Raw genomic sequence first — 19,725 nt, 5'->3', positions numbered from 1 at the left:
GACAACAGGTTCATTGTGGGCCCAGCGACATCGCGCAAGTGCATATGGTCCTGGCCCCCAGCTGAGCTCAATGCTGAGTTGTTCGCTAAAATCAGGTGTACAACTCAAGAGGAAACACCTCTTGCACATATAAGAACCGTAGCGTGTGCTTTACAGACAGGGCACTGACAAACTCATACTAACCCCTGTAACACCCTACACATATAAGGTCCTGACGAAAGCCAGTAGAAGAAAAGGCCTGGCTGAAACTAGTTGACTGCACAGGACGTCGGAGGCCATAAGCCTACCGTGCACGTCCGATAGCCTTTGTTTTTATTGACTGCCTGGGGCCCACCATTAAAACAGTCTTTGGGACACCCAGGACAGCATTTTAAACCTCACTCAGAGCACACTCACAGCACCCTCACGAACAAAAAAAACCCGCTCCGAAGTAATCTGGCGTCGAAGCACACCTGAGGTACACTCGGTACCTCGGGTGGGGCCCGATGATGAAGCATGCCACCAACTAGGTTGGTGGGTGAGGGCCTTCATAAAACATAATGGTTTTCCTCCACCCGCAGGCATACAAACAATTTAAACCAGAGCTAGTTCTCATTGATTGCTAACATATAAACTGGGGAAACAGACTAGCCTCTCTAGTTCTCCTCTCTCTTTTTGATTACAACAAGGCCTTAACTTTAGACTTTGACCCGGTCTTGCGAAATCAAATACCCACTGTTGGTGCTTTGATCTTTTAGGTGATATTTTCCACTTAAAACATAAAATACTAAGGTTCTACTGATTGGATTTAATTTGCTTGGGTGTCATTTTATTCATTAACACTCTATTCTCCTGAGTTAGTTTGGGATTTTTTATTTTCACTTTATTACTGTTCGTGTGCTGCATAAATAGTTTACACATTGCCTCTAAGTTAAGCCTGACTGCTTTTGTGCCAAGTGAGCAGAGGATTAAGCATAGGTAAATTTAGTAACGTTGAGGTTGTTGCCTGAGTGGGGCGTCCACCCCCCTCAACCAATAACCCAATTTCTCACAATATTTATTAATTAATAATTGTTTTATTGCATGATAGGGGAGTAGTTTATACACATCTCTTTGGTCTTGCATGGCCTTAGCAGCAAATGGAATCATATAATAAAGCAGTAACTGCGATGATGACATTATAAAACAACAGTATATACAAGTAGAAGGGATCTTGTTTGACATAGCACAGTGAGCTAAATTCTTCCATGGCTCTCCTTCAGACTTTGTCTCTGGTGCTTTTTTGTCTTTGGTTTTATGATTCCATATTTGCTTTCATCGACTTAGCATTTTGTACTTAATTTGCTTCTTCCTTGAAATTGTTTGCCCTTACTTTGGGCTCCATGCCACGGGCTTCTTGTTTGGTGCTTTCCAGCAGCCTTCTGGTGTTTTCCACTGTGGCCACTGAATGAAACACCCCTTTGCCCTCTTAGCATGAGTTTGCTTGTGGCAGCTTGGTTGCTTGCCTCTTTAGTTACTTTGCAAATGACTGCTTGTGGGCAAGGGAGATGCCACGCAGCAGCCTGCCAACATCCTCGCTATGTCCTCTGTACCCGGTACGAATCCCCAGAGCAGGCACTAGTGTGGTGTCCATATATGCACACCACACATGCCATGGCAGGTATGAGTGTTTACTGACTGCATCTTCTAATAAGCTGACCCTGCACCATCCTTATGTGGCCACGAAAGGATACACCGGTTTTAGTTGCACTGTGCAGTCTAATGAATATTTCATCCATTAACAATCCATACCTGTCAGCGCTGAGGCCTCCACAGCTCATTTCTCAGTGTCTCTTACGTCCCTTTCCCCACATTTCGTCTTTGTATTTTCAAACCTTGTACGTGTCTTCTCTGTTCACTTATTCTCTTTCTGGGTCCCTTTTGTATTGAATAAAATAATGCTGTTTTCTTTTATAATCATCTTCGAATCCTTAACATCCCAAACCTTTTTCCAAGGGTTTTGATATCCCGTGGGTCATTAGATCAATTTCCAATGCACGTTGGAATACCAGATATCAGCATCTTTGCATCCACATAACAAGTGATGTGAACGCCAAGCAGAAATACTCCTACCAACTAGGTTTCAATACTTTATCACACATTAATCGCACTACATCAAGTAACTGTCAAACATTTTATTACATAAATCAACTGTCATGTCAATCAAATATCATTTGAATTTTGGTCAGATAGAAGAGATGTACAAAATTACCTGTACCTTAGAACAATCCTAAGTTGTCTTTTTATGAGCCTGTTATCCCCCTTCCCTTGAAGCGCTGAGAAGAGGCAGAAAAGCAGTTGGGAGCATTATGAATCATTATGTTTATTATTGTACCCTTTTCTCATATTATATAGCAACGCATGAGCAGAAGGGGTTAAAATATTCAGTGAGATTGCATCTCAGTTCAGAACACGCTGAAATAGCAAGGGCATGAGGCAAATAACTAGCAGTACCTAGAGGAGGTAAATAAACATGCAAAGGGAGAGTGCGTGACTGAGCCCTGGCGGCACCCATACCTGTTGTTGTTAAACAGATGTCGGTCTGTGGACACGTTAGCACCTTATTTGCCCGTCATCTGATACTGCAGCTCGGTTTCCCTTCATTCGAGGCTCCTCTGTCTGCACATTGACTGTACTGATCTGGATTGTTGCTGAATCCCAGTGTGCAACGCAGGTAAGAGGAAGCCTGCTGAAAAACAATGAATTATCTAAGCAAATAAATCAAAATGTATAGATTTATAAAAGTTGTGCGAGTGCAAAAGCGCAGAGCTCAAAAGTTGGTTAAAATGTGATGCTGCAAGACGTTGATGGCAAAAGACACACAGGTGATGAACGGAATGCAGAGCAAATAAACATTCACCCCCAGTCAATAGATCTGGGTTAAATCCATTGTTCTTTTGCTCACCATGCCACCCCAGTGTAGACCCTCAATCTGCAAATCAGTCTTGACCCTGTGCCTCATGGGAATAGTCCAGCCTGAACAGCCAAGTCCTCCCTGTACTGGAAACAAGCATCCTGGGACCGGTTTCAGGGCATCACCCCTCATCTGCCAGGCTGGCTTGAATCCAGTGACACAGTGAGCCCGAAACCCACATCTGGGCATATGCCGCACACTTAGGGCAAGAAAGCAAAAGACACAAAGATGATGGGCGGATTGAATGAATGAAGGGAGTCTTTTACCGCGCAACTTAGCCCCAAGGGCATCAAGGCGCCAAGCAGGTCGTTCAATCTGTAATCCGCTGGTCCATGCTATTACAGATATGCTTCAGAGAAGAGCCAGGTTTTTAATGCTTTGCGAAACAAAACAAGCGAAGGTTGCCCTAAAAGTTCGGAGGGGAGCGAGTTCCACAGCCTGGCTACAACCGAGGAAAAAGCTTGGCCTCCCCATCTCACTCCCGCAAACCTAGGAACCTCAAGAAGATTTTTATTAGAAGAACGAAGAGCTTGACTAGGGGCGCAGGAGTGAACAAGTGACCTGATCCCCTCTGAGCTGGTACCATGAAAAGCCCCATGGGCAAGACAAAGAATCTTAAAAGAGATCCTGGACTGAATGGGGAGCCAATGTAGGCTTCTCCTGGCTGACAAGGCCGAGGCAAGTCAAGGACCATCTTCGCCGCCGCATTCTGGACCATTTGCAGATGATGAATAAGGCTCCTATTTATGCCCACATAAAGAGCATTGCAGTAGTCCAGTCTTGAGGAAACTAATGCCACAGTGGTCTGTTTCTGAGCATCGGGGGAGAGATAGTGAGCAATCTTTCTAAGGACCCTAATGATGCCACAGCAGGTGGAAACAGTCTTGCTGACCTGACGGTCAAAAGAAAGCGTAGTGTCCATTAGCACCCCTATGTTCTTAGCAAACTGGCGGGGAGGGGGGCAAACCCCAAGTGAGGGAGGCCACCAGTCATTTGACCAGATATCCTGATTGCCCCCGAAGATCAACACCTCCGTTTTCTCCCTGTTTACCTTCAGGAAGTTCTGTATCATTCACTGAGACACAGCCTCCACACAATTCCTGAAATTCAGGGCAGAGTCCCTCACGGGCTGCGTGAGAGAAACCATTATTTGGGTGTCATCAGCATACGACAGTACCTCCATCCCAAAAGATCTGACTACCTTGGCAAGAGGGGCCACATAGATGTTAAACAATGTAGGGCTTAATGACGAGCCCTGGGGGACCCCACAATGCACAGGCTTAGGAGCAGATAGAAACTGGCCCAACTTCACTCTCTGTTCCCTTTTATTTAGAAAGGAAGCCAGAAGGCTCAGTGCAGGGCCTCCGACCCCTATCTCCCTGAGACGAGCGACCAGAATGGATGGAGACAGGGTATCAAAGGCCGCCGTAAGGTCCGACAGGACCAAGAGAGTAGTATGGCAATTATCAACCTGGGAGCGGATGTTATTAACAACTACAGTAAGAGCGGTTTTGGTGCTATGAGATCTCCTAAAGCCATGCTGGGAGACATCCAGGAGGGCAGAATCATCAAGGAAAGTGCTAAGGTGCCGATTAAGATGAGATTCCAGCATCTTTGCGGGGGCAGGAAGAAGTGAAATGGGGCGGAAATTTTTCAGAACCCCTGGAGAGCAAATCAAATATTCACCCCCAGTAAATAGATCTGGGTTAAATTCATCCTTCTTTTGCTCACCATGCTACCCCAGTTTTGACCTAGCCTTATGCAAATCAGTCTTGACCCTATCCCTCATGGGAACAGTCCAGCCTGAACTGCCAAGCCAGATCCTCCCTGGATCGGAAATAAGCATCATGGGATCATTTTCGGGGCATCACCCCATATCATTATCATTATGTTTATTATTGTACACCTTTCGCATATTCTATAGAAGTGCATGAGCACAAGGGGTTAAAATAGTGAGATCGCATCTCCTTTCAGAGCACGCTGAAATAGCAAGGGCCCGAGGCAAATGACCAGCAGTACATTGAGGAGGTAAATAAACATGCAAAGGGAGAGTGCGTGACTGAGCCCTGGCGGCACCCGTACCTGTTGTTGTTAAACAGGTGCCGGCCTGTGGACACGTTAGCACCTAATTGGCCCGTCATCTGATAGTGCAGCTCAAGTTCCCTTCTTTCGAAGCTCCTCTGCCTGCAATTTGATTGTACTGATCTACATTTTTGCTGAATCCAAGTGCGAAGTGCAGGCCAAAGGAAGGCTTCTGGAATCCAATGAAATATCGAGGCAAATAAATAAAATTGATAGATTTATAAAAGCTGCGTAGTGCAAAAGCTGAACAGTTGGTTGCAAATAAATGTGCTGCTGCAAGAAGTCCATGGGCCTAGGTACTGCCACGTTAGCCAGGTCCCTCCCAGGATTGAATAGCCCCAACCAAAATGAGTTCTCCTCCCAACAGCCCTTGGGCCTCTAATACCTTCATTACACCAGCTTGGCCAGTGCTTAATTTGTAAAAGAAAATGTGCTGGTGCCCAAAATGTTTGCTAGAAGCTCGTGCCTTGCTACTATATATATAGAAAGTCAGGGGTGTCGAATACCAAGGCCTCCATAGTCTTTTTGATGGATAGCTCCCCACCTGTCACTCCCTGCCACATTATCTCACTCTTCCAGATTATTTTCCATCCCTGCTTGTTCTCTTTGTCATTATTTTTCTGGCTCTCTCTTCCTCCTTCTTTCACCTGTTTTTTTCTCTCTCTTGCGCTGGGTCAAAGTTTGACCAGGAAACATAATTTCCGACCCCCAAAAAAGAGTGCCGGTGGGCCCCGCCTGCAACCGCCGGCTCTAATGAAGTACTGAGCTTTGCATGTGAAAGGCATGATGAGTGCGGCCCCCTTCCCTTTCTTCCGTTCCTTTTACGCAGTAGTATCAAAGGGAAGCGGGAGGGGAAATGGCGGGAGCAGGAAGTAGCCGCGCGCTGAAATATTTAGATGCCGGGCTCCTCACAGACAGAAATGTAATCCTTATCCTACCCGCATTCTGTATTTGTGATTGTCGAAGTCAGAAGGGAGTGGAACAAACCCGCACATAGCAATCCCCACCTAAGTCCCGCGTGCTCTGTGCGCTCGCGGCTTCTGGTGGAATGATCCAGTCAGGGGCCCCGGGGTGAGGAGGGGGCCGCGCCCGTGTTTGTTGTGGTCCGTCCGCTCACCCCCTGCTTGCTTTGTTTTCAGCGGGAGGATGGTGTAAGCTGCCGCAGATGGGTAGCACTTCCATCAGCCTCAAGAAGCTGAGGCTCGGGAAGCTGAAGGTGGTGCGGCGGCGGCTGCTCCAGCGCTACGAACACCAGCCCTTCGTCTCCTTCCTGGCCGGGCTCTACAGCTGCCGCTGGAAGCGCTACCAGCGCGAGAAGACGCAGCCGGGGGAGTGCTGCTGCCAGAAGGTAAGATGAATGAATGAATGAATGCTTCATTCTAGGCAGACCTGGGGTGAGGCTACTCATTGCGCGCGAGGCCTACTGGGATTGCGCGCGAGGCCTACTGGGATTGCGCGCGAGGCCTACTGGGATTGCGCGCGAGGCCTACTGGGATTGCGCGCGAGGCCTACTGGGATTGCGCGCGAGGCCTACTGATTGCACGCGATGCCCACTGATTGCACGCGATGCCCACTGATTGCACGCGATGCCCACTGATTGCACGCGATGCCCACTGATTGCGCGCGATGCCCACTGATTGCACGCGACGCTAGGCCATTGCACGTGCACCATCGGGAGATGTGAACCAGCAGGCTAGCTCCCACCACCACAGCCACCAACACTTCTAGCCAAAGTAAATGAACAGTTTATTGAATTCACACAGCGACCTGTATGACTGACAGACCCATCTATAGGTGCTAATGTTAACCACCCAAAATGAAGCAGATGGTGCAAAGGCTTTCATGTCACCACATTTGATGGATGATAACGTTTGCACATGTGCAGTTCAAAAGGTCCCTGATTGATATGGCTACTAATCATAGAAACCCTCCCCCACTGTAAAAAACAAAAAACACCCATCCTCATATTTCATACCATTTTGTAAAGTATTATATTGTTGCAGCACACTTACACCAGAGCTTCATGGCGTTCAAAAAGATTGAGTCTGGAGTTGCCACCTGCCTTTTGGCAATTCTAGTTTTATCCTGGTTTTTGCAAAACTTTATTTGTTTGGGAAGCTGCCAGGCTCTCATCAATCTAAACACATTGGCTAAAGGCAAAAATGTTGTTTTGGAATCAAAAAGCACACAGAAGAGAAATACTTAATGTGTTGATGTACTCTTTGTAAAAGGGCAGTAAGCCAGAGGTCATAGTGAAGTCTGCCAGTGGCTGGATTGGGCTGACACATTGCCCCTTGATGCATGCTGAAGGAGGTGGAAGAAAAAGGTGAATGACAGATTGACAAACTAATGGATGCGGTCTGGCTGAAAAGTCCTACAGGGAAAATCAAAAGGCCTTGGCTAACACTCTGACTTTTAAAAAAGCCAGTCAGTTTGCATTGGCTGTTAAGATAGAAAGAAGGAAGGACAGAAAGGAGGAATTCAAGAAAGACGAAGTAGAGAAAGGAACAAATGAAGAAAGAAAGAGCAAAGAAGGAAAGAGGAAGGAAGGAAAGAGAGAAAGAGAGAAGGAAGATAGGAAAGATGAAAGAATTAATCAATCAGTTTTTTATAAAGCGTGACTACTCACCTGTAAGGGTTTCAAGGCTCTGAGTGGGTGGTGGGGTGGATCTGCGGTTCAGTTTAAGAGCCAGGTCTTGAGGTCCTTCTTCAATTACGGCAGCAATAGAGATTGCCTTCGGTGCAGAAGCAGGGAGTTCCAGGTCTTTGCAGCGAGGGAGGAGAAGGCTCTTCCTCCAGCCGTGGTCTTGCAGGTCTGTGGGATGGTGGCCAGGGCCAGTTAGGCAGAGCGGATATGTATAGTGGGAGTGTAGAAGGAGAGGCGTTGGTTGAGATATGCAGGTCTGGCGTTGTGGAGGGCTTTGTAGGCATGCGTGAGGAGCTTGAAGGTAATTCTTTTGTTGATATGTAGCCAATGAAGGTCTAGCAGGTGTCCGGTGATGTGGCTGCGGCGTGGGATGTTCAGGATGAGTCTGGCAAAGGCATTCTGGATGTTCTGCAGTTTCTTTAGGAGTTCCTGGGCAGTGCTGGCATAGAGTGTGTTGCCGTAGTCGAGTCCGCTGCTGACTAGTGCATGGGTGACTTGTTTCCTGGACTCGGTGGGGATCCACTTGAAGATCTTATGATGTAAGCAGAGCGTGTGGAAGCAGGAGGAAGAAACAACATTGATTTGGCAGTTCGTTCAGAGCAGGGAGTCCAGAATGATACAGAGGTTTCATGCATGGTCCGGTGACTTGGGGGGAGGGGGGTTCAGAGCACTGCGGGCCACCAGGAGTTGTCCCAGGCAGAGGGGATGGAGCCCAGGATGAGGACTTCAATCTTGTCTGAGTTAAACTTGAGGCACCCTCATCAAGGTAGCGACAGTGGAAAGAAGAAAGAAAGAAAAAGAATGACGGATAGAAATAAAAAATAGAAGAGGAAAGAAAGGAAAAAGAGAGAAAGTAGAAAAGAAAGTAAAGAGACGTGCAATTCTAACCTGCAAATTGATATTGAACTAGCGCAACATTTAAATGTACAAAAAATACAATAGAAATATATATATAACTATATCTATCATTACTAGGCCTCAAGATGTTAGAGCAAGCTTATTTTTTCCAGAAGCAAAGTTAAACGTGCTGAGACGTGCACAACATGGTTAGAATTAACCTTACCCCAACATGCCTTTAGGGAAGTCTTCATATTGTATTAAAGAATGTAATTGATTAATATAACATTTTAAAATTCTCTTCTAGAAACACTTCATCATTGAATAGACTGACTTCATATAATTTCACACAATAAATACAACGCATGAATAGAAAATGTTGATTTTTTTAACCTAATGTTCCTTATTTCATAACAAAGAAATGTGGTGCTGAATAATATTCGTTGCAGTTCATGTTTTTATTTCACATAGCCTATTGTTTAGCCTAACATACAATTTATTCCATCAGATGGTTAAGAATGTTCTCATATCGATTGGAAGGAGGTCTAAGAATCGAAAAGCTTCAAATGTAGACATAGTTTTACATGTGTTTCATACTTCAAGATAATTCTTAGTGAACCAAATGTGTGTAGACGTAGGTAAGACTAGGACTAGACTTCTATCAAGAAGAATCGAAAGATGATTGGACGAGTGGAGGAGAAGAAGCAACATAAACTGCGACAATTCTTTCGCCTGTTTATACTAGTGCGTGTCACAGAGTAGGTTAACACTTTTCCCTGATGCTTTTTAAGACCCATGCCATTTGTCTGCACTGAAGCTAAATGCTAACAGCTTTTAAATTTTTTTTTTATTTCAAAATATTTTATTGAAAATAAATTTTACATATACAAAAACAAAGGCGGCGAACCATACTGCCAGGGAAGACATGTGGGAAGCCCTTGACGCCCACCTGAGGCAGTAAGCACACCCATGCTGAAGGCTGTGATGGTTGCAGTTTCTCCTGGTATTGCATGATTAATTTGCTATGTTGAACCTCTCTTTATGGGAAAGTTAAGCTGATACTAATTGATCGAATTTGAGCTTCATGCCCTTTCTCACTCGTGCCTCTCAAAGATGAACTCTCAATTGGTTCCTGCTAACACCCATTTCGTCCCATTCTTTAGAATAGGGATTCTTTCCTTTATGGAATGCTCTGCATTGCATTATTTGATATGACTTGTTCTAACCACATTTTCTACTATCAATTGTGTAATCTAATTGATGCATTTTGAACTAATTGAATAAAAGAAAAATAACTTACTAAACCTTTTAATGTTAATAAATCCCTTAAACCTTATCAAAACTCTCATTATTGACTGAACTTAGAAATAGTATTGTGATTTTAATTTATGTGATGTATAGCTCCTGATCTTCTCATAAAGGACCGCAAACGTCTGTCACTGAGAAGTAAAGTGAAACACCACCACAAGCGGGGATCCATCCTGTTAGTGTAAGATAGAGATGTTAAATTGTCTTATTTAAATTGATTCCCGCTCCAGCAAGCCTATTCTGTTCCCTGGCTGCCATCTTAAAAACGCTCTGTCAACAAATGTTTTGGTCTGGATTCTAGGGAATAAGAACATAAGCACCTCTGGGTTTTGATGCCCTGGGCATGTGGTACATAGTACATTTAATTGTCACGAACTGAGGGGCTAATCCATGGATTATACAATGTAGAATTCCAATGGCCTTGAAGTTAATCCTTTTCTTGATCCACAGCCAATGTAATTGGAGGTATGAATTCGTGACAAGGGGCACCTGTGGTAAAGTGGACCACAGCATTTTGAATTAGTTGAGGACTTAGCAGGGACTTTTCTGAAAGTCCCAGATATCAATCAAACCATAGACCGGGAGGGATAGTACCAGAGCTTTTAACATTGAAACATGGAAATTGTAGTCAATCTAAGGCGAGATTTGTTTGATACATTTTGATTGCCAGAAGCATGCACTGACAATTATGGAGACTTGATGCCCCATGGACACATCAGCATCCAGGTAAATACCTAGATTGCAAACTACCTTGGAGGACAATGGACAAGGACCCATGATGACCGTCCAGATAGAAGGCTGCAATTTCGGAATATCATTCCTGGCAATCAGTTAATCGGCTTTTGTGGGATTTAACTAGAAGTAGTTGATTGAAACCCTATGGTGAACTGATGTGAGGGTATATGTGCCAGTTTAGCAAGAGCTAGAGTTGTAGCAGAATTGGGGGGGGGGGGGAGGTTGAACGGTGTAATTTGAATAAATGTGTATGTTGTTGGCATACCTGAAGTATTGTACATCCAGCTTATGCAAGAATGCTAGAGGGGCTATATACATGTTTAAAAGTAAAGGTAGAAGTACAGACCCCTGTATGACAGAACAGGATGCTCTTTGAATCAGATGTGAAATGAGAAAGAAAAATGGTTTGCAACCGTGAGCTGAGATATGACTCAAACCACCAAATCGCCCGATCACAGCCCCGGTTGTTTAGTCTTGAGAGGAGGCTAGTATGGTCAATGGTATTGAACGCTACTGATAAGTCTAATAAAATGAGAGCATCGGTATCTCTCCTGTCCACGCTGCCTCTGAGGTCATCGAAGAAAGATAACATAACTAACTTGGTGCCTTTTTTTAAGCTCCAAATACATCTGTCATCTCCAGTTAAATATGACATATTCTGTTTTTTTTGGTAGTTAATAATCTGAATATGTGCTCCTCCAGAGATTAAAATAAGCATTGGCAAAGACAATCATTCTCATTTTGCCAGTGCTCTGCAGCTGTTTCTGAAACTAGCCGGCATTAGCAAAGTCAGTATCTGCTATCTTTTATTAAGCATTGATTCATTTATGGATTTATATTTCATGCACAATTATTCCCTACCGTTATGCTGGGTATCCTGCATACATTTACTATAGCAGTACTAAAACATATTTGATACAGCAGTTTGTGTAGCAGACGCACCACATGTTTTGGGTCTTCCAATCAGTCTGTAAGGTGCAGAGGCTTAAACTCCACCCATAAGGGGCAACCTTCAACCTTCCTACTGCACACATTTTAAAGGGAGTCTGAGCAGGGGGTACTGACCTCCTCTCAAGGAGGTTTTGCCTCTCCGACTTGTTACCCTCCTAAACTTCTACCTCAGGGTGGGTCTCTGAGTTGCAGGGCCATAGCATTTTATGCGTCTGTCATATATGTAGAAAGGGCTAAATACCGCATAAAACTATCAAATTCATCTTCAATACGGTGACCAGACGTCCCAGATTTGCCAGGACAGTCCAAGTTTTTAAAGGACTGTCCTGGCATTCCAACACTTTCTCCTAAAACACAAAAATGGGCCAGTTATAAAGGAAGGGTCGGGTGAACCTACATATAAATAATATATTGGTTGACAGAGCACAGCACAACGAATTTACACAACTGACTAACAAGTCAGAATTCAGTTTAGTAACAATAGCACAACTCCAATAGTATAAATAACAAGAAGTTTATTCTGATCGCAGATCTTCACCACTGTTGACACGTAGAAATAACAAAAGAACAGCCAACACGTGTTTCGTCTTGAGACGACTTTTTTAAGGCTCAAAAAACTATGTTTTGGTAACAATTGCGATTTGTTAAAGCTTCTTTTAACTTCTCAGGATACCGCACAGGGCATATATAAGATTGTCCAGACTCCTGTTTTTCTAGTAGATGAGCAAACTGGATATCAACTCAAGAGAGTTAGTAGGCCCACGATGTGGAGATTGCACTGATTGCACTGAGTGTTTTACTTGTCCCTGCATTGTTTCTTCCACCCCAGTTCTGCCTGTTTTCTCCTCCGTTTTTTGCCGTCCCCGTCTCTTCCCTCCCCGCTCCCCGCTTCCCGCCCTCTCCGCTAGCCCCGCCCCTTTCTTTTGTGTACCCTCCCCGCTCCCGCCTCCCAGCTGCTCCGCCCCCCCGCGCACTTCGCCATATATGGCGACCGTGCGAACGCGCAGCGGTCACGCGCAGCGGTCACGCGCAGCGGCCGCGCCGATTGTGCGCCGAAGGCGCTCCAAAGGTAAGCCCGTCTACGCCCGTCTGCGCCTGGACCGCGCCCAGTGCCAGGACCCCTAGCCCTCGAAGACCCCGGCCGACCCGCCTGACGTACACCGCCGCCAACCTCATCGCACTCAACGCCGGTCGACACCCAGGGTGCTACCACGCCACACCACGACGCACCCACGGACCCTTCAGCTGCCACGCCTGCAAGTTCACCTGCATCCGGACCTGCCTCGCACCAGCGCCCGCAAAGTCGAACACCAGCAGCACCCACCTCAAGTGCATCCTGCTCAACACCCGCTCCGTCCACAGACACGCCATCGAACTCTGGAACCTCCTCGACACCACAGCCCCCGACGTTGCCTTCCTCACAGAGACCTGGATGAACGCCTCTTCAGCCCCCGACATCGCCATCGCCATCCCAGAGGGCTACAAGATCATCCGGAGGGACCGCACCGCCAACCAGATGGGAGGAGGCATCGCCATCATCCACAGGAACACCCTCAGCATCACGACCAGCACCGACAACACCCTTACCACCGCCGAACACCTGCACTTCCAGATCCACACCGACCCGAACACCACCCTCAGAGGCACCCTGATCTACTGGCCCCCGGGGCCACGCACCCAATTCAGCGAGGACATCGCCGACTTCGTCAGCCCGCTTGCCCTCCCCTCCGCTGACTACATCCTCCTGGGGGACCTCAACTTCCACCTGGAGAACAACAACGACCACAACACCAGCACCCTGCTCGACAACCTCGCCAATCTTGGACTCAAGCAGCTGGTGTCCACCCCCACCCACCTCGCCGGACACGCACTCGACGCCGTCTTCTCATCCAGCACAGACATCGCCTTCAGCCACGCCACAGAGCTTCAATGGACGGACCACAGCTGTGTCCACTTCACCTTCAAAAGAACGACGACCCACCACCATCAGCAACAGGTTGCCCGCAGAAGCTGGAACAAGATCACAGCCGACCAGCTCGCCACCTCCTTGAGCCAGCACCCTCCGGCCAGCTCAGCGAACCCCAGCCAGGCCGCAGACAATCTCACAAAGTGGATCAGCAACTGCGCGGACGAGCTCGCCCCACTGAGGACCCCGCCCAGCAGACCCGGCAGCAAGAAAGCCCCATGGTTCACCGACGAACTCAAAAGCTCCAAGAAGAACTGCCGAGCCCTCGAGAAAGTCTGGAGAAGGGAACCAACACCGGACAACAGGACCACCTTCAAGCTTGCCACCCGGAACCACCACCAGCTGATCCGCGCGGCCAAGAAAACTGCATTCAAGGACCGGCTGGACAACAACGCACACAACTGCAAGGAACTCTTCAACATCGTGAAAGAGCTCTCCAACCCCAGCGCAGGAAACAACGACATCACCCCATCGCAAGACCTCTGCAACTCCCTCGCCTCATACTTCCACAACAAGATCGCGGACATACACAACAGCTTCAACAACCAACCAACGCACATCACGACCGAACCACCACCCCCCACCACCACCCTCCGCGCCTGGACCCCGATCAGCACCGACGACACCGTCCGCACAATGAACTCCATCCACTCAGGATCTCCGACCGACCCCTGCCCCCACCACGTCTTCAACAAAGCCGACGCTGTCATCGCACCCCACCTGCGAGACATCATCAACACATCCTTCGACACCGCCATCTTCCCTGAGAGCTGGAAGCACGCCGAACTCAGCGCTCTACTCAAGAAACCCACAGCGGACCCCACCGAACTCAAGAATTACCGCCCCATCTCGCTCCTCCCGTTTCCAGCCAAAGTCATCGAGAAGACCGTCAACAAGCAGCTGGCCGCCTTCCTTGAGACGAATGGATCCCTCGACCCCTCACAGTCTGGCTTCCGAGCCAACCACAGCACCGAGACCGCCCTCATCGCCGCCACCGATGACATCCGAGCCCTGATGGACAACGGAGAAACAGCGGCCCTCATCCTCCTAGACCTCTCCGCGGCATTCGACACTGTCTGCCACCGTACCCTAGTACAGCGCCTCGGCAACGTCGGAATCCAGGAGAAGGCTCTGGAATGGATCATCTCCTTCCTCGACGGAAGAACACAGAGAGTCCGCCTACCACCGTACAAGTCAGAGGCCACCGAAGTCATCTGCGGCGTCCCTCAAGGATCCTCACTGAGCCCCACCCTCTTCAACGTCTACATGAGCCCCCTCGCGGCCATCGCACGCCAACACAACCTCAACATAATCTCCTACGCCAACGACACCCAGCTGATCCTCTCCCTGACCGACGACCCCGCCGCCGCCAGAGCCAATCTGCACGAAGGGATGAAAGAGGTAGCCGAGTGGATGACGACCAGCCGCCTGAAACTGAACTCAGACAAGACGGAGGTCCTCATCCTAGGCTCTTCGCCCTCCGCCTGGGACGACTCCTGGTGGCCTCCCGCCCTGGGCACCGCACCCATACCGACAGACCACGCACGCAACCTGGGCTTCATCCTGGACTCCTCCCTCTCCATGACCAGGCAAGTCAACACCGTCTCCTCGGCGTGCTTCAACATCCTCCGCATGCTACGGAAGATCTTCTGGTGGATCCCCACCGAGACCAGGAAGACCGTCACCCAGGCCCTCGTCACCAGTCGACTGGACTACGGCAACGCCCTCTACGCCGGGACCACCGCCAAGCTCCAGAAGAGACTCCAGCGGATCCAGAACGCCTCAGCCAGACTCATCCTCGACATCCCACGAACCAACCACATCTCCGGACATCTCAGAGACCTGCACTGGCTCCCCGTCAACAAAAGAATCACCTTCCGCCTCCTCACCCACGCACACAAAGCCCTACATGACCAAGGCCCGAGCTACCTCAACAACCGAATCAACTTCTACGCTCCCAAACGCCACCTCCGCTCAGCCAACCACGCCCTCGCCGCCGTCCCCCGCATCCGAAGAGCGACAACAGGAGGAAGGTCCTTCTCCTACCTGGCCGCCAAGACCTGGAACTCCCTCCCGACCGACCTACGCCAGACCCAAGACCATCTCTCCTTCAGGAAGAAGCTGAAGACCTGGCTGTTCGAGCAGTAGCGGCACCCCCTTCCCCCCAGCGCCTTGAGACCCTACGGGTAGGTAGTGCGCTCTATAAATGTCTTGATTGATTGATTGATTGAGAAAACATCCCAAAGTCAGTGCCTGGTGCCGCTGGAGGTTATCAGAGTCATAGATCGCCTGGAGTATTTTTTGTTCTGTGGGAGCGAAGAATACTTCCACCAGGCCCCATGAAAATCCACACCCTCATCAGTATTGAAATTCTGAATGTAGACGATACAATTCACCAGGAGATGCACAAGAGATATCTCATTCTTGACTTCTGAATGCCGGTCAAGAATTTTACTTTGAGTATCACTGGTATATATAACTCGATTGCCTATAACTGTCAAAACAAAAAATTCCAAAGAAACATTTTCACTTTGTCCAGAGACATTAAAAAGGCATCTGCTTAAAATGAATAGTTAGATATAGGTTTACATTAAAAAGTGCTCTCAACATATTATTTCATCCAGGAAATGCTGAAATTTCACAAAATATAGAATCCTGTTTCCTAAGGTGACAAAGTCCATGGAGAAATATCTTCCGAGGTTCCTTAGTTCACATCAGAGAAACACAAAAATATTCCTTGCAAGCCACAACTGCTATTTTTATAGATATTTAAGCCCTTCCTCAGTTTGAGACGATGGGCACAACAGAAAAAACTAAAAAAATTCAAAACTCTAATATGTGACCAGAACTGACTTACAAATTTAGGGGATTGATGATTGTTTACAATGGGCTCGCTATCAGAGAGGAGTACGGGCTGATAATAAGCCAAAGGCAGTTGGATTAAAGTAAGGCACACATAGTAGTTTGAGCAAAGGTCGGGAATATAAGGGCTTTGGACTTCACAACTTACTCTAAAATGTATGCAGCACCTGACTGGGCTGATAATGGACCAATGGATCCAGGGAGTATCTCGAAAGGCAGGGAAAACTGCAATGGAGACAGGAACAGCTCGAGGCGGGGAGGGGGCCGGGAAGTGGGGGCAAACGGGAACGACAGAGATTTTTTTTTTTTAACTTACCTGCTGCCCTTCAGCATCGCATCGCGCTCTTCCGCTCCTCTCTGTCGCTGCAGGCAGGCACAGGCTCCCAGCCTACCCTGCGGCCAATCCTGAAGCTGCTCTCGTACATGAGATGATGATGTCGCTCCAAGACAGACTGGGAGTCTGTGCCTGCTCTCTCCAACCCCAGCAATGCAGCTGGGGTGGGAGAGAGCTTCACTGCGCATGTGGTTTTTAGACGGCCGGTCAAAAACCACCGGCAGAATGTTGGTAGAGCTCACCACTTCCCCTCCAGCCTATCATCACCCCGGTGCTGCCCCAAGCCCCGGCAGCACCAGGGCTGGGGGCGGCGACGCTCCTCCACCAGAGCAGGGGCCGCTGGATGGAGACCAGGGCCGGACTTGGAACCACAGCCGGCCCTGGCAAAGTGCCCCCCCCCCTCCCACTTGGGGGGGTTGAAGGTGCCACCGAGCTCTTTGATGGGGCCGGTTTTCGTCCGATTTTGGGACAGGGCTGATATTGCAGCTATGCTGCAAAAACGCCCCTGTAACAAAAATGGCCCCCAGGGGCCCAAAACCAGCCCCCACCCGTGCGGCGCACCAGGGGGATTGCCCGGTGCCCGCTATGGCCAGTCCGGCCCTGATGGAGACGCGCAGTATGCTGACTGCATAGACGCTCAAATGTGGAAGCAGAGAGGGAACCCGCGATGGAGGAGCACAGCGTGCCGGCTGCACTGGAAACGGCAATGTGAATGCGGGGAGGGAAACAAAAGGTGACAAACTCCAAAGATCATTAAAGAGCGCTTTACAGGATGGAATCTTGAAGGGCTACCACACAGCAGTAAGCCAAGCAGAGAGCCATAAACAAGGGGGGATTTAAATTGACTGCAAAGCTATCAGGGGCCACACATCGCAGTCATTCGAGATTTCCTGACAGCGTTGCCCCACGGGGGACCAATGAACACGGAGTCCCCTGAGACGTGGAGCAGGCCCATCACCCTGGAAATGAGGGCTGGCTGCGCGGGATGTGGCTTCGGCTGCCACTGCAGGATTGCAGTCTGGCCCCTGATGGCTGGATTTTGCCTAGCAGCACTGGAGACTGGCTCCCTCCACGGTATGTCTTCTCCTTGGAATAGCGAGGTGAGCGTAGGAGCCCAGAGGAGGCAGTGGGGCATCTGGCCTTCCCACCCCGCACTATACTTGGCCACTGATGTCCTTCCCCCAGTCCATCATAGCCTTGCATCATCTGGGATGACAAAAGGGCTGGTGAAAGTTGTGTCGGTGGGGCATGGTATCAGTGCTTCCCCTTCATTGGATTCTGTGCGTTCCCTGGCCTGGGCATTCTAGTGTGGCCGGGGCTGTTGGGATCCTGTGGTGCCTGCCCTGGCTATATCACTGTGGAAGTTTACTTCTTACCCGCGCCTATGCAGGGCCACGTGGGCATCTGGCGTTGCCCCTGGGCATGACTCTAGCCCTAAGTGTTTGTAAATGACTCCAGAGACTGTCGACTACTCCACACATTTAGGATAGGGATGTGTAGTAAAATCATAAACTGGATAGTGGCCCACTGGGTGTTGTGGCCCCGCCTGCAAAGATGGTATAGGCTAAGCAGAGCAAGCTACCCCCTCCTGTGCTGAGTACACTGGCAACCACTCTGGCTAGCCACTCCAGACAATTTGAGAAGATTCTGCAAGCACTTATAGACACAAGGGCTTCTCTTGAGTCCCAAATCGATGCAGTCAACATTGAGGTGAAACTCCTCTGAGTGGATCACAGAAAACTGGTGGAGCAAGTGGATGAGCAGAGTCGTCCCTTATGTTGATGCGACCAACGATGCAGGAGGTGGATTCACAGCTTCGAATTCTTCACACGGAGGATTTGCAGTTGCAGTCCCAAGCTGAAGATGGGGAAGGCTGCTCAAGGGGCAACAATATCCGTATCCTGGGTTCTCATGAATGGTCCGAGGGCCCTAACATGGAGCTTTCCCTGGAAGGCTGGCTGTCGGACATGGCGCTGGAGGGTTGCCTCCCCAGGTTCTTCTCTGTTGAAAGAGCACACCAGGTCCTGGGGCATTCCCCTCTGCCTGGATCGGGCCCCCGGCCAGTGATTGCCAGACTATTGAACTTTAGGAACGGGGATCTTATTTTGCAGCTCTTCCGAACCAAGGGCCTATCTGAAGGCACTGTCATCACTTATCTGACTACACGGCGGAGGTCAAGCAACATCATAATTCCTACATAGCGGTGAAGCGCCAGCGGTGTACACTGGCCATGAAGTATGCTTTGCTCTTATTGGCCAGTTTGCGGGTGGTGGATGGTGAAGCGGCCCACTTCTTCCAAACTCCGGAGGAAGCTTGGGCTTGGCTACAGTGGCAGGGGGTCCTGCTTCTCAAGTACAATGATGATGCGCTGTGAGGGAGCGGGAGGTGCATATCGCAGGCGATGCTCCTTGTGGCCAGGTGGTCACCCCATAGTGCAGTGGAGGAGAGGGGACAAGTGGTAGGTGAGGTATTCCAACATAGCCGTAACCCTTTTTGCAGTGCTGAACTTGGATCAAGTGTCGGAATTGGACACTGGCACACATGCATTGGAAGGCTCACAGTGGATCAGGCCGACCCTAATTTCCAGACTAGCACATTATATACTTTGACTGCTGATTAATGGTGCATTTTAGTTTCCTGGTGTTTTTTTCATCCAGGGGGGTGCTCGGCCCTACTGATGGTGCTGATGAGGGGAAGTGCCTTCGCTGGCTGGCGGCCTATTTGGTTGCCCTGGGTCCTACTGGTCAACCAGGACAGTGACACTCCTCACACTCCGAAGGAGATGGGACTACCTTCTTCCAAGAGGTTTACCTTTTCATGTGTTTTCAATTATTATATGTCATGGGATGTGTACAAGGACATGCCTGGGAAGGGGTTCCAGGGGATTTTGTTTTACAGTTTACTTTGCTTATAGTGCGTCATGCAGATGATTACTTCCAGACACTGTCCTCTCTAATGACCATAGATCAGTGGGGCGCATAAATTTGCCCGGTCCTAAACCACCGTACTGCTGAGTAGGACTGCATCTCCATCTGGTGGGGTGTTGGTGATACTCTGGGTGGCTTCCCTGT

General features: G+C 48.9%; 1 protein-coding gene across 3 annotated transcripts in view; it reads left to right on the top strand.

The window, feature by feature from the left end:
• Positions 1 to 19,725, top strand: part of GDPD4 (glycerophosphodiester phosphodiesterase domain containing 4) — a 356,500-nt gene that overhangs the window by 122,886 nt on the left and 213,889 nt on the right. For all 3 annotated transcript variants that reach the window (XM_086933889.1, XM_086933891.1, XM_086933888.1), the window contains exon 2: positions 6,154 to 6,362. In XM_086933889.1, coding sequence (XP_086790015.1) covers positions 6,180 to 6,362 — 183 coding nt within the window. In that variant the 5' untranslated portion in view covers positions 6,154 to 6,179. The remainder of the gene's footprint in view (positions 1 to 6,153; positions 6,363 to 19,725) is intronic.

The sequence above is a fragment of the Lissotriton vulgaris genome, chromosome 8 (assembly GCF_964263255.1).
Source record: "Lissotriton vulgaris chromosome 8, aLisVul1.2, whole genome shotgun sequence".
NCBI classification, from domain to species: domain Eukaryota; kingdom Metazoa; phylum Chordata; class Amphibia; order Caudata; family Salamandridae; genus Lissotriton; species Lissotriton vulgaris.
The sequence above is the reverse complement of the archived record's forward strand: the minus strand, read 5'-3'. Positions and strand labels throughout refer to the sequence as shown.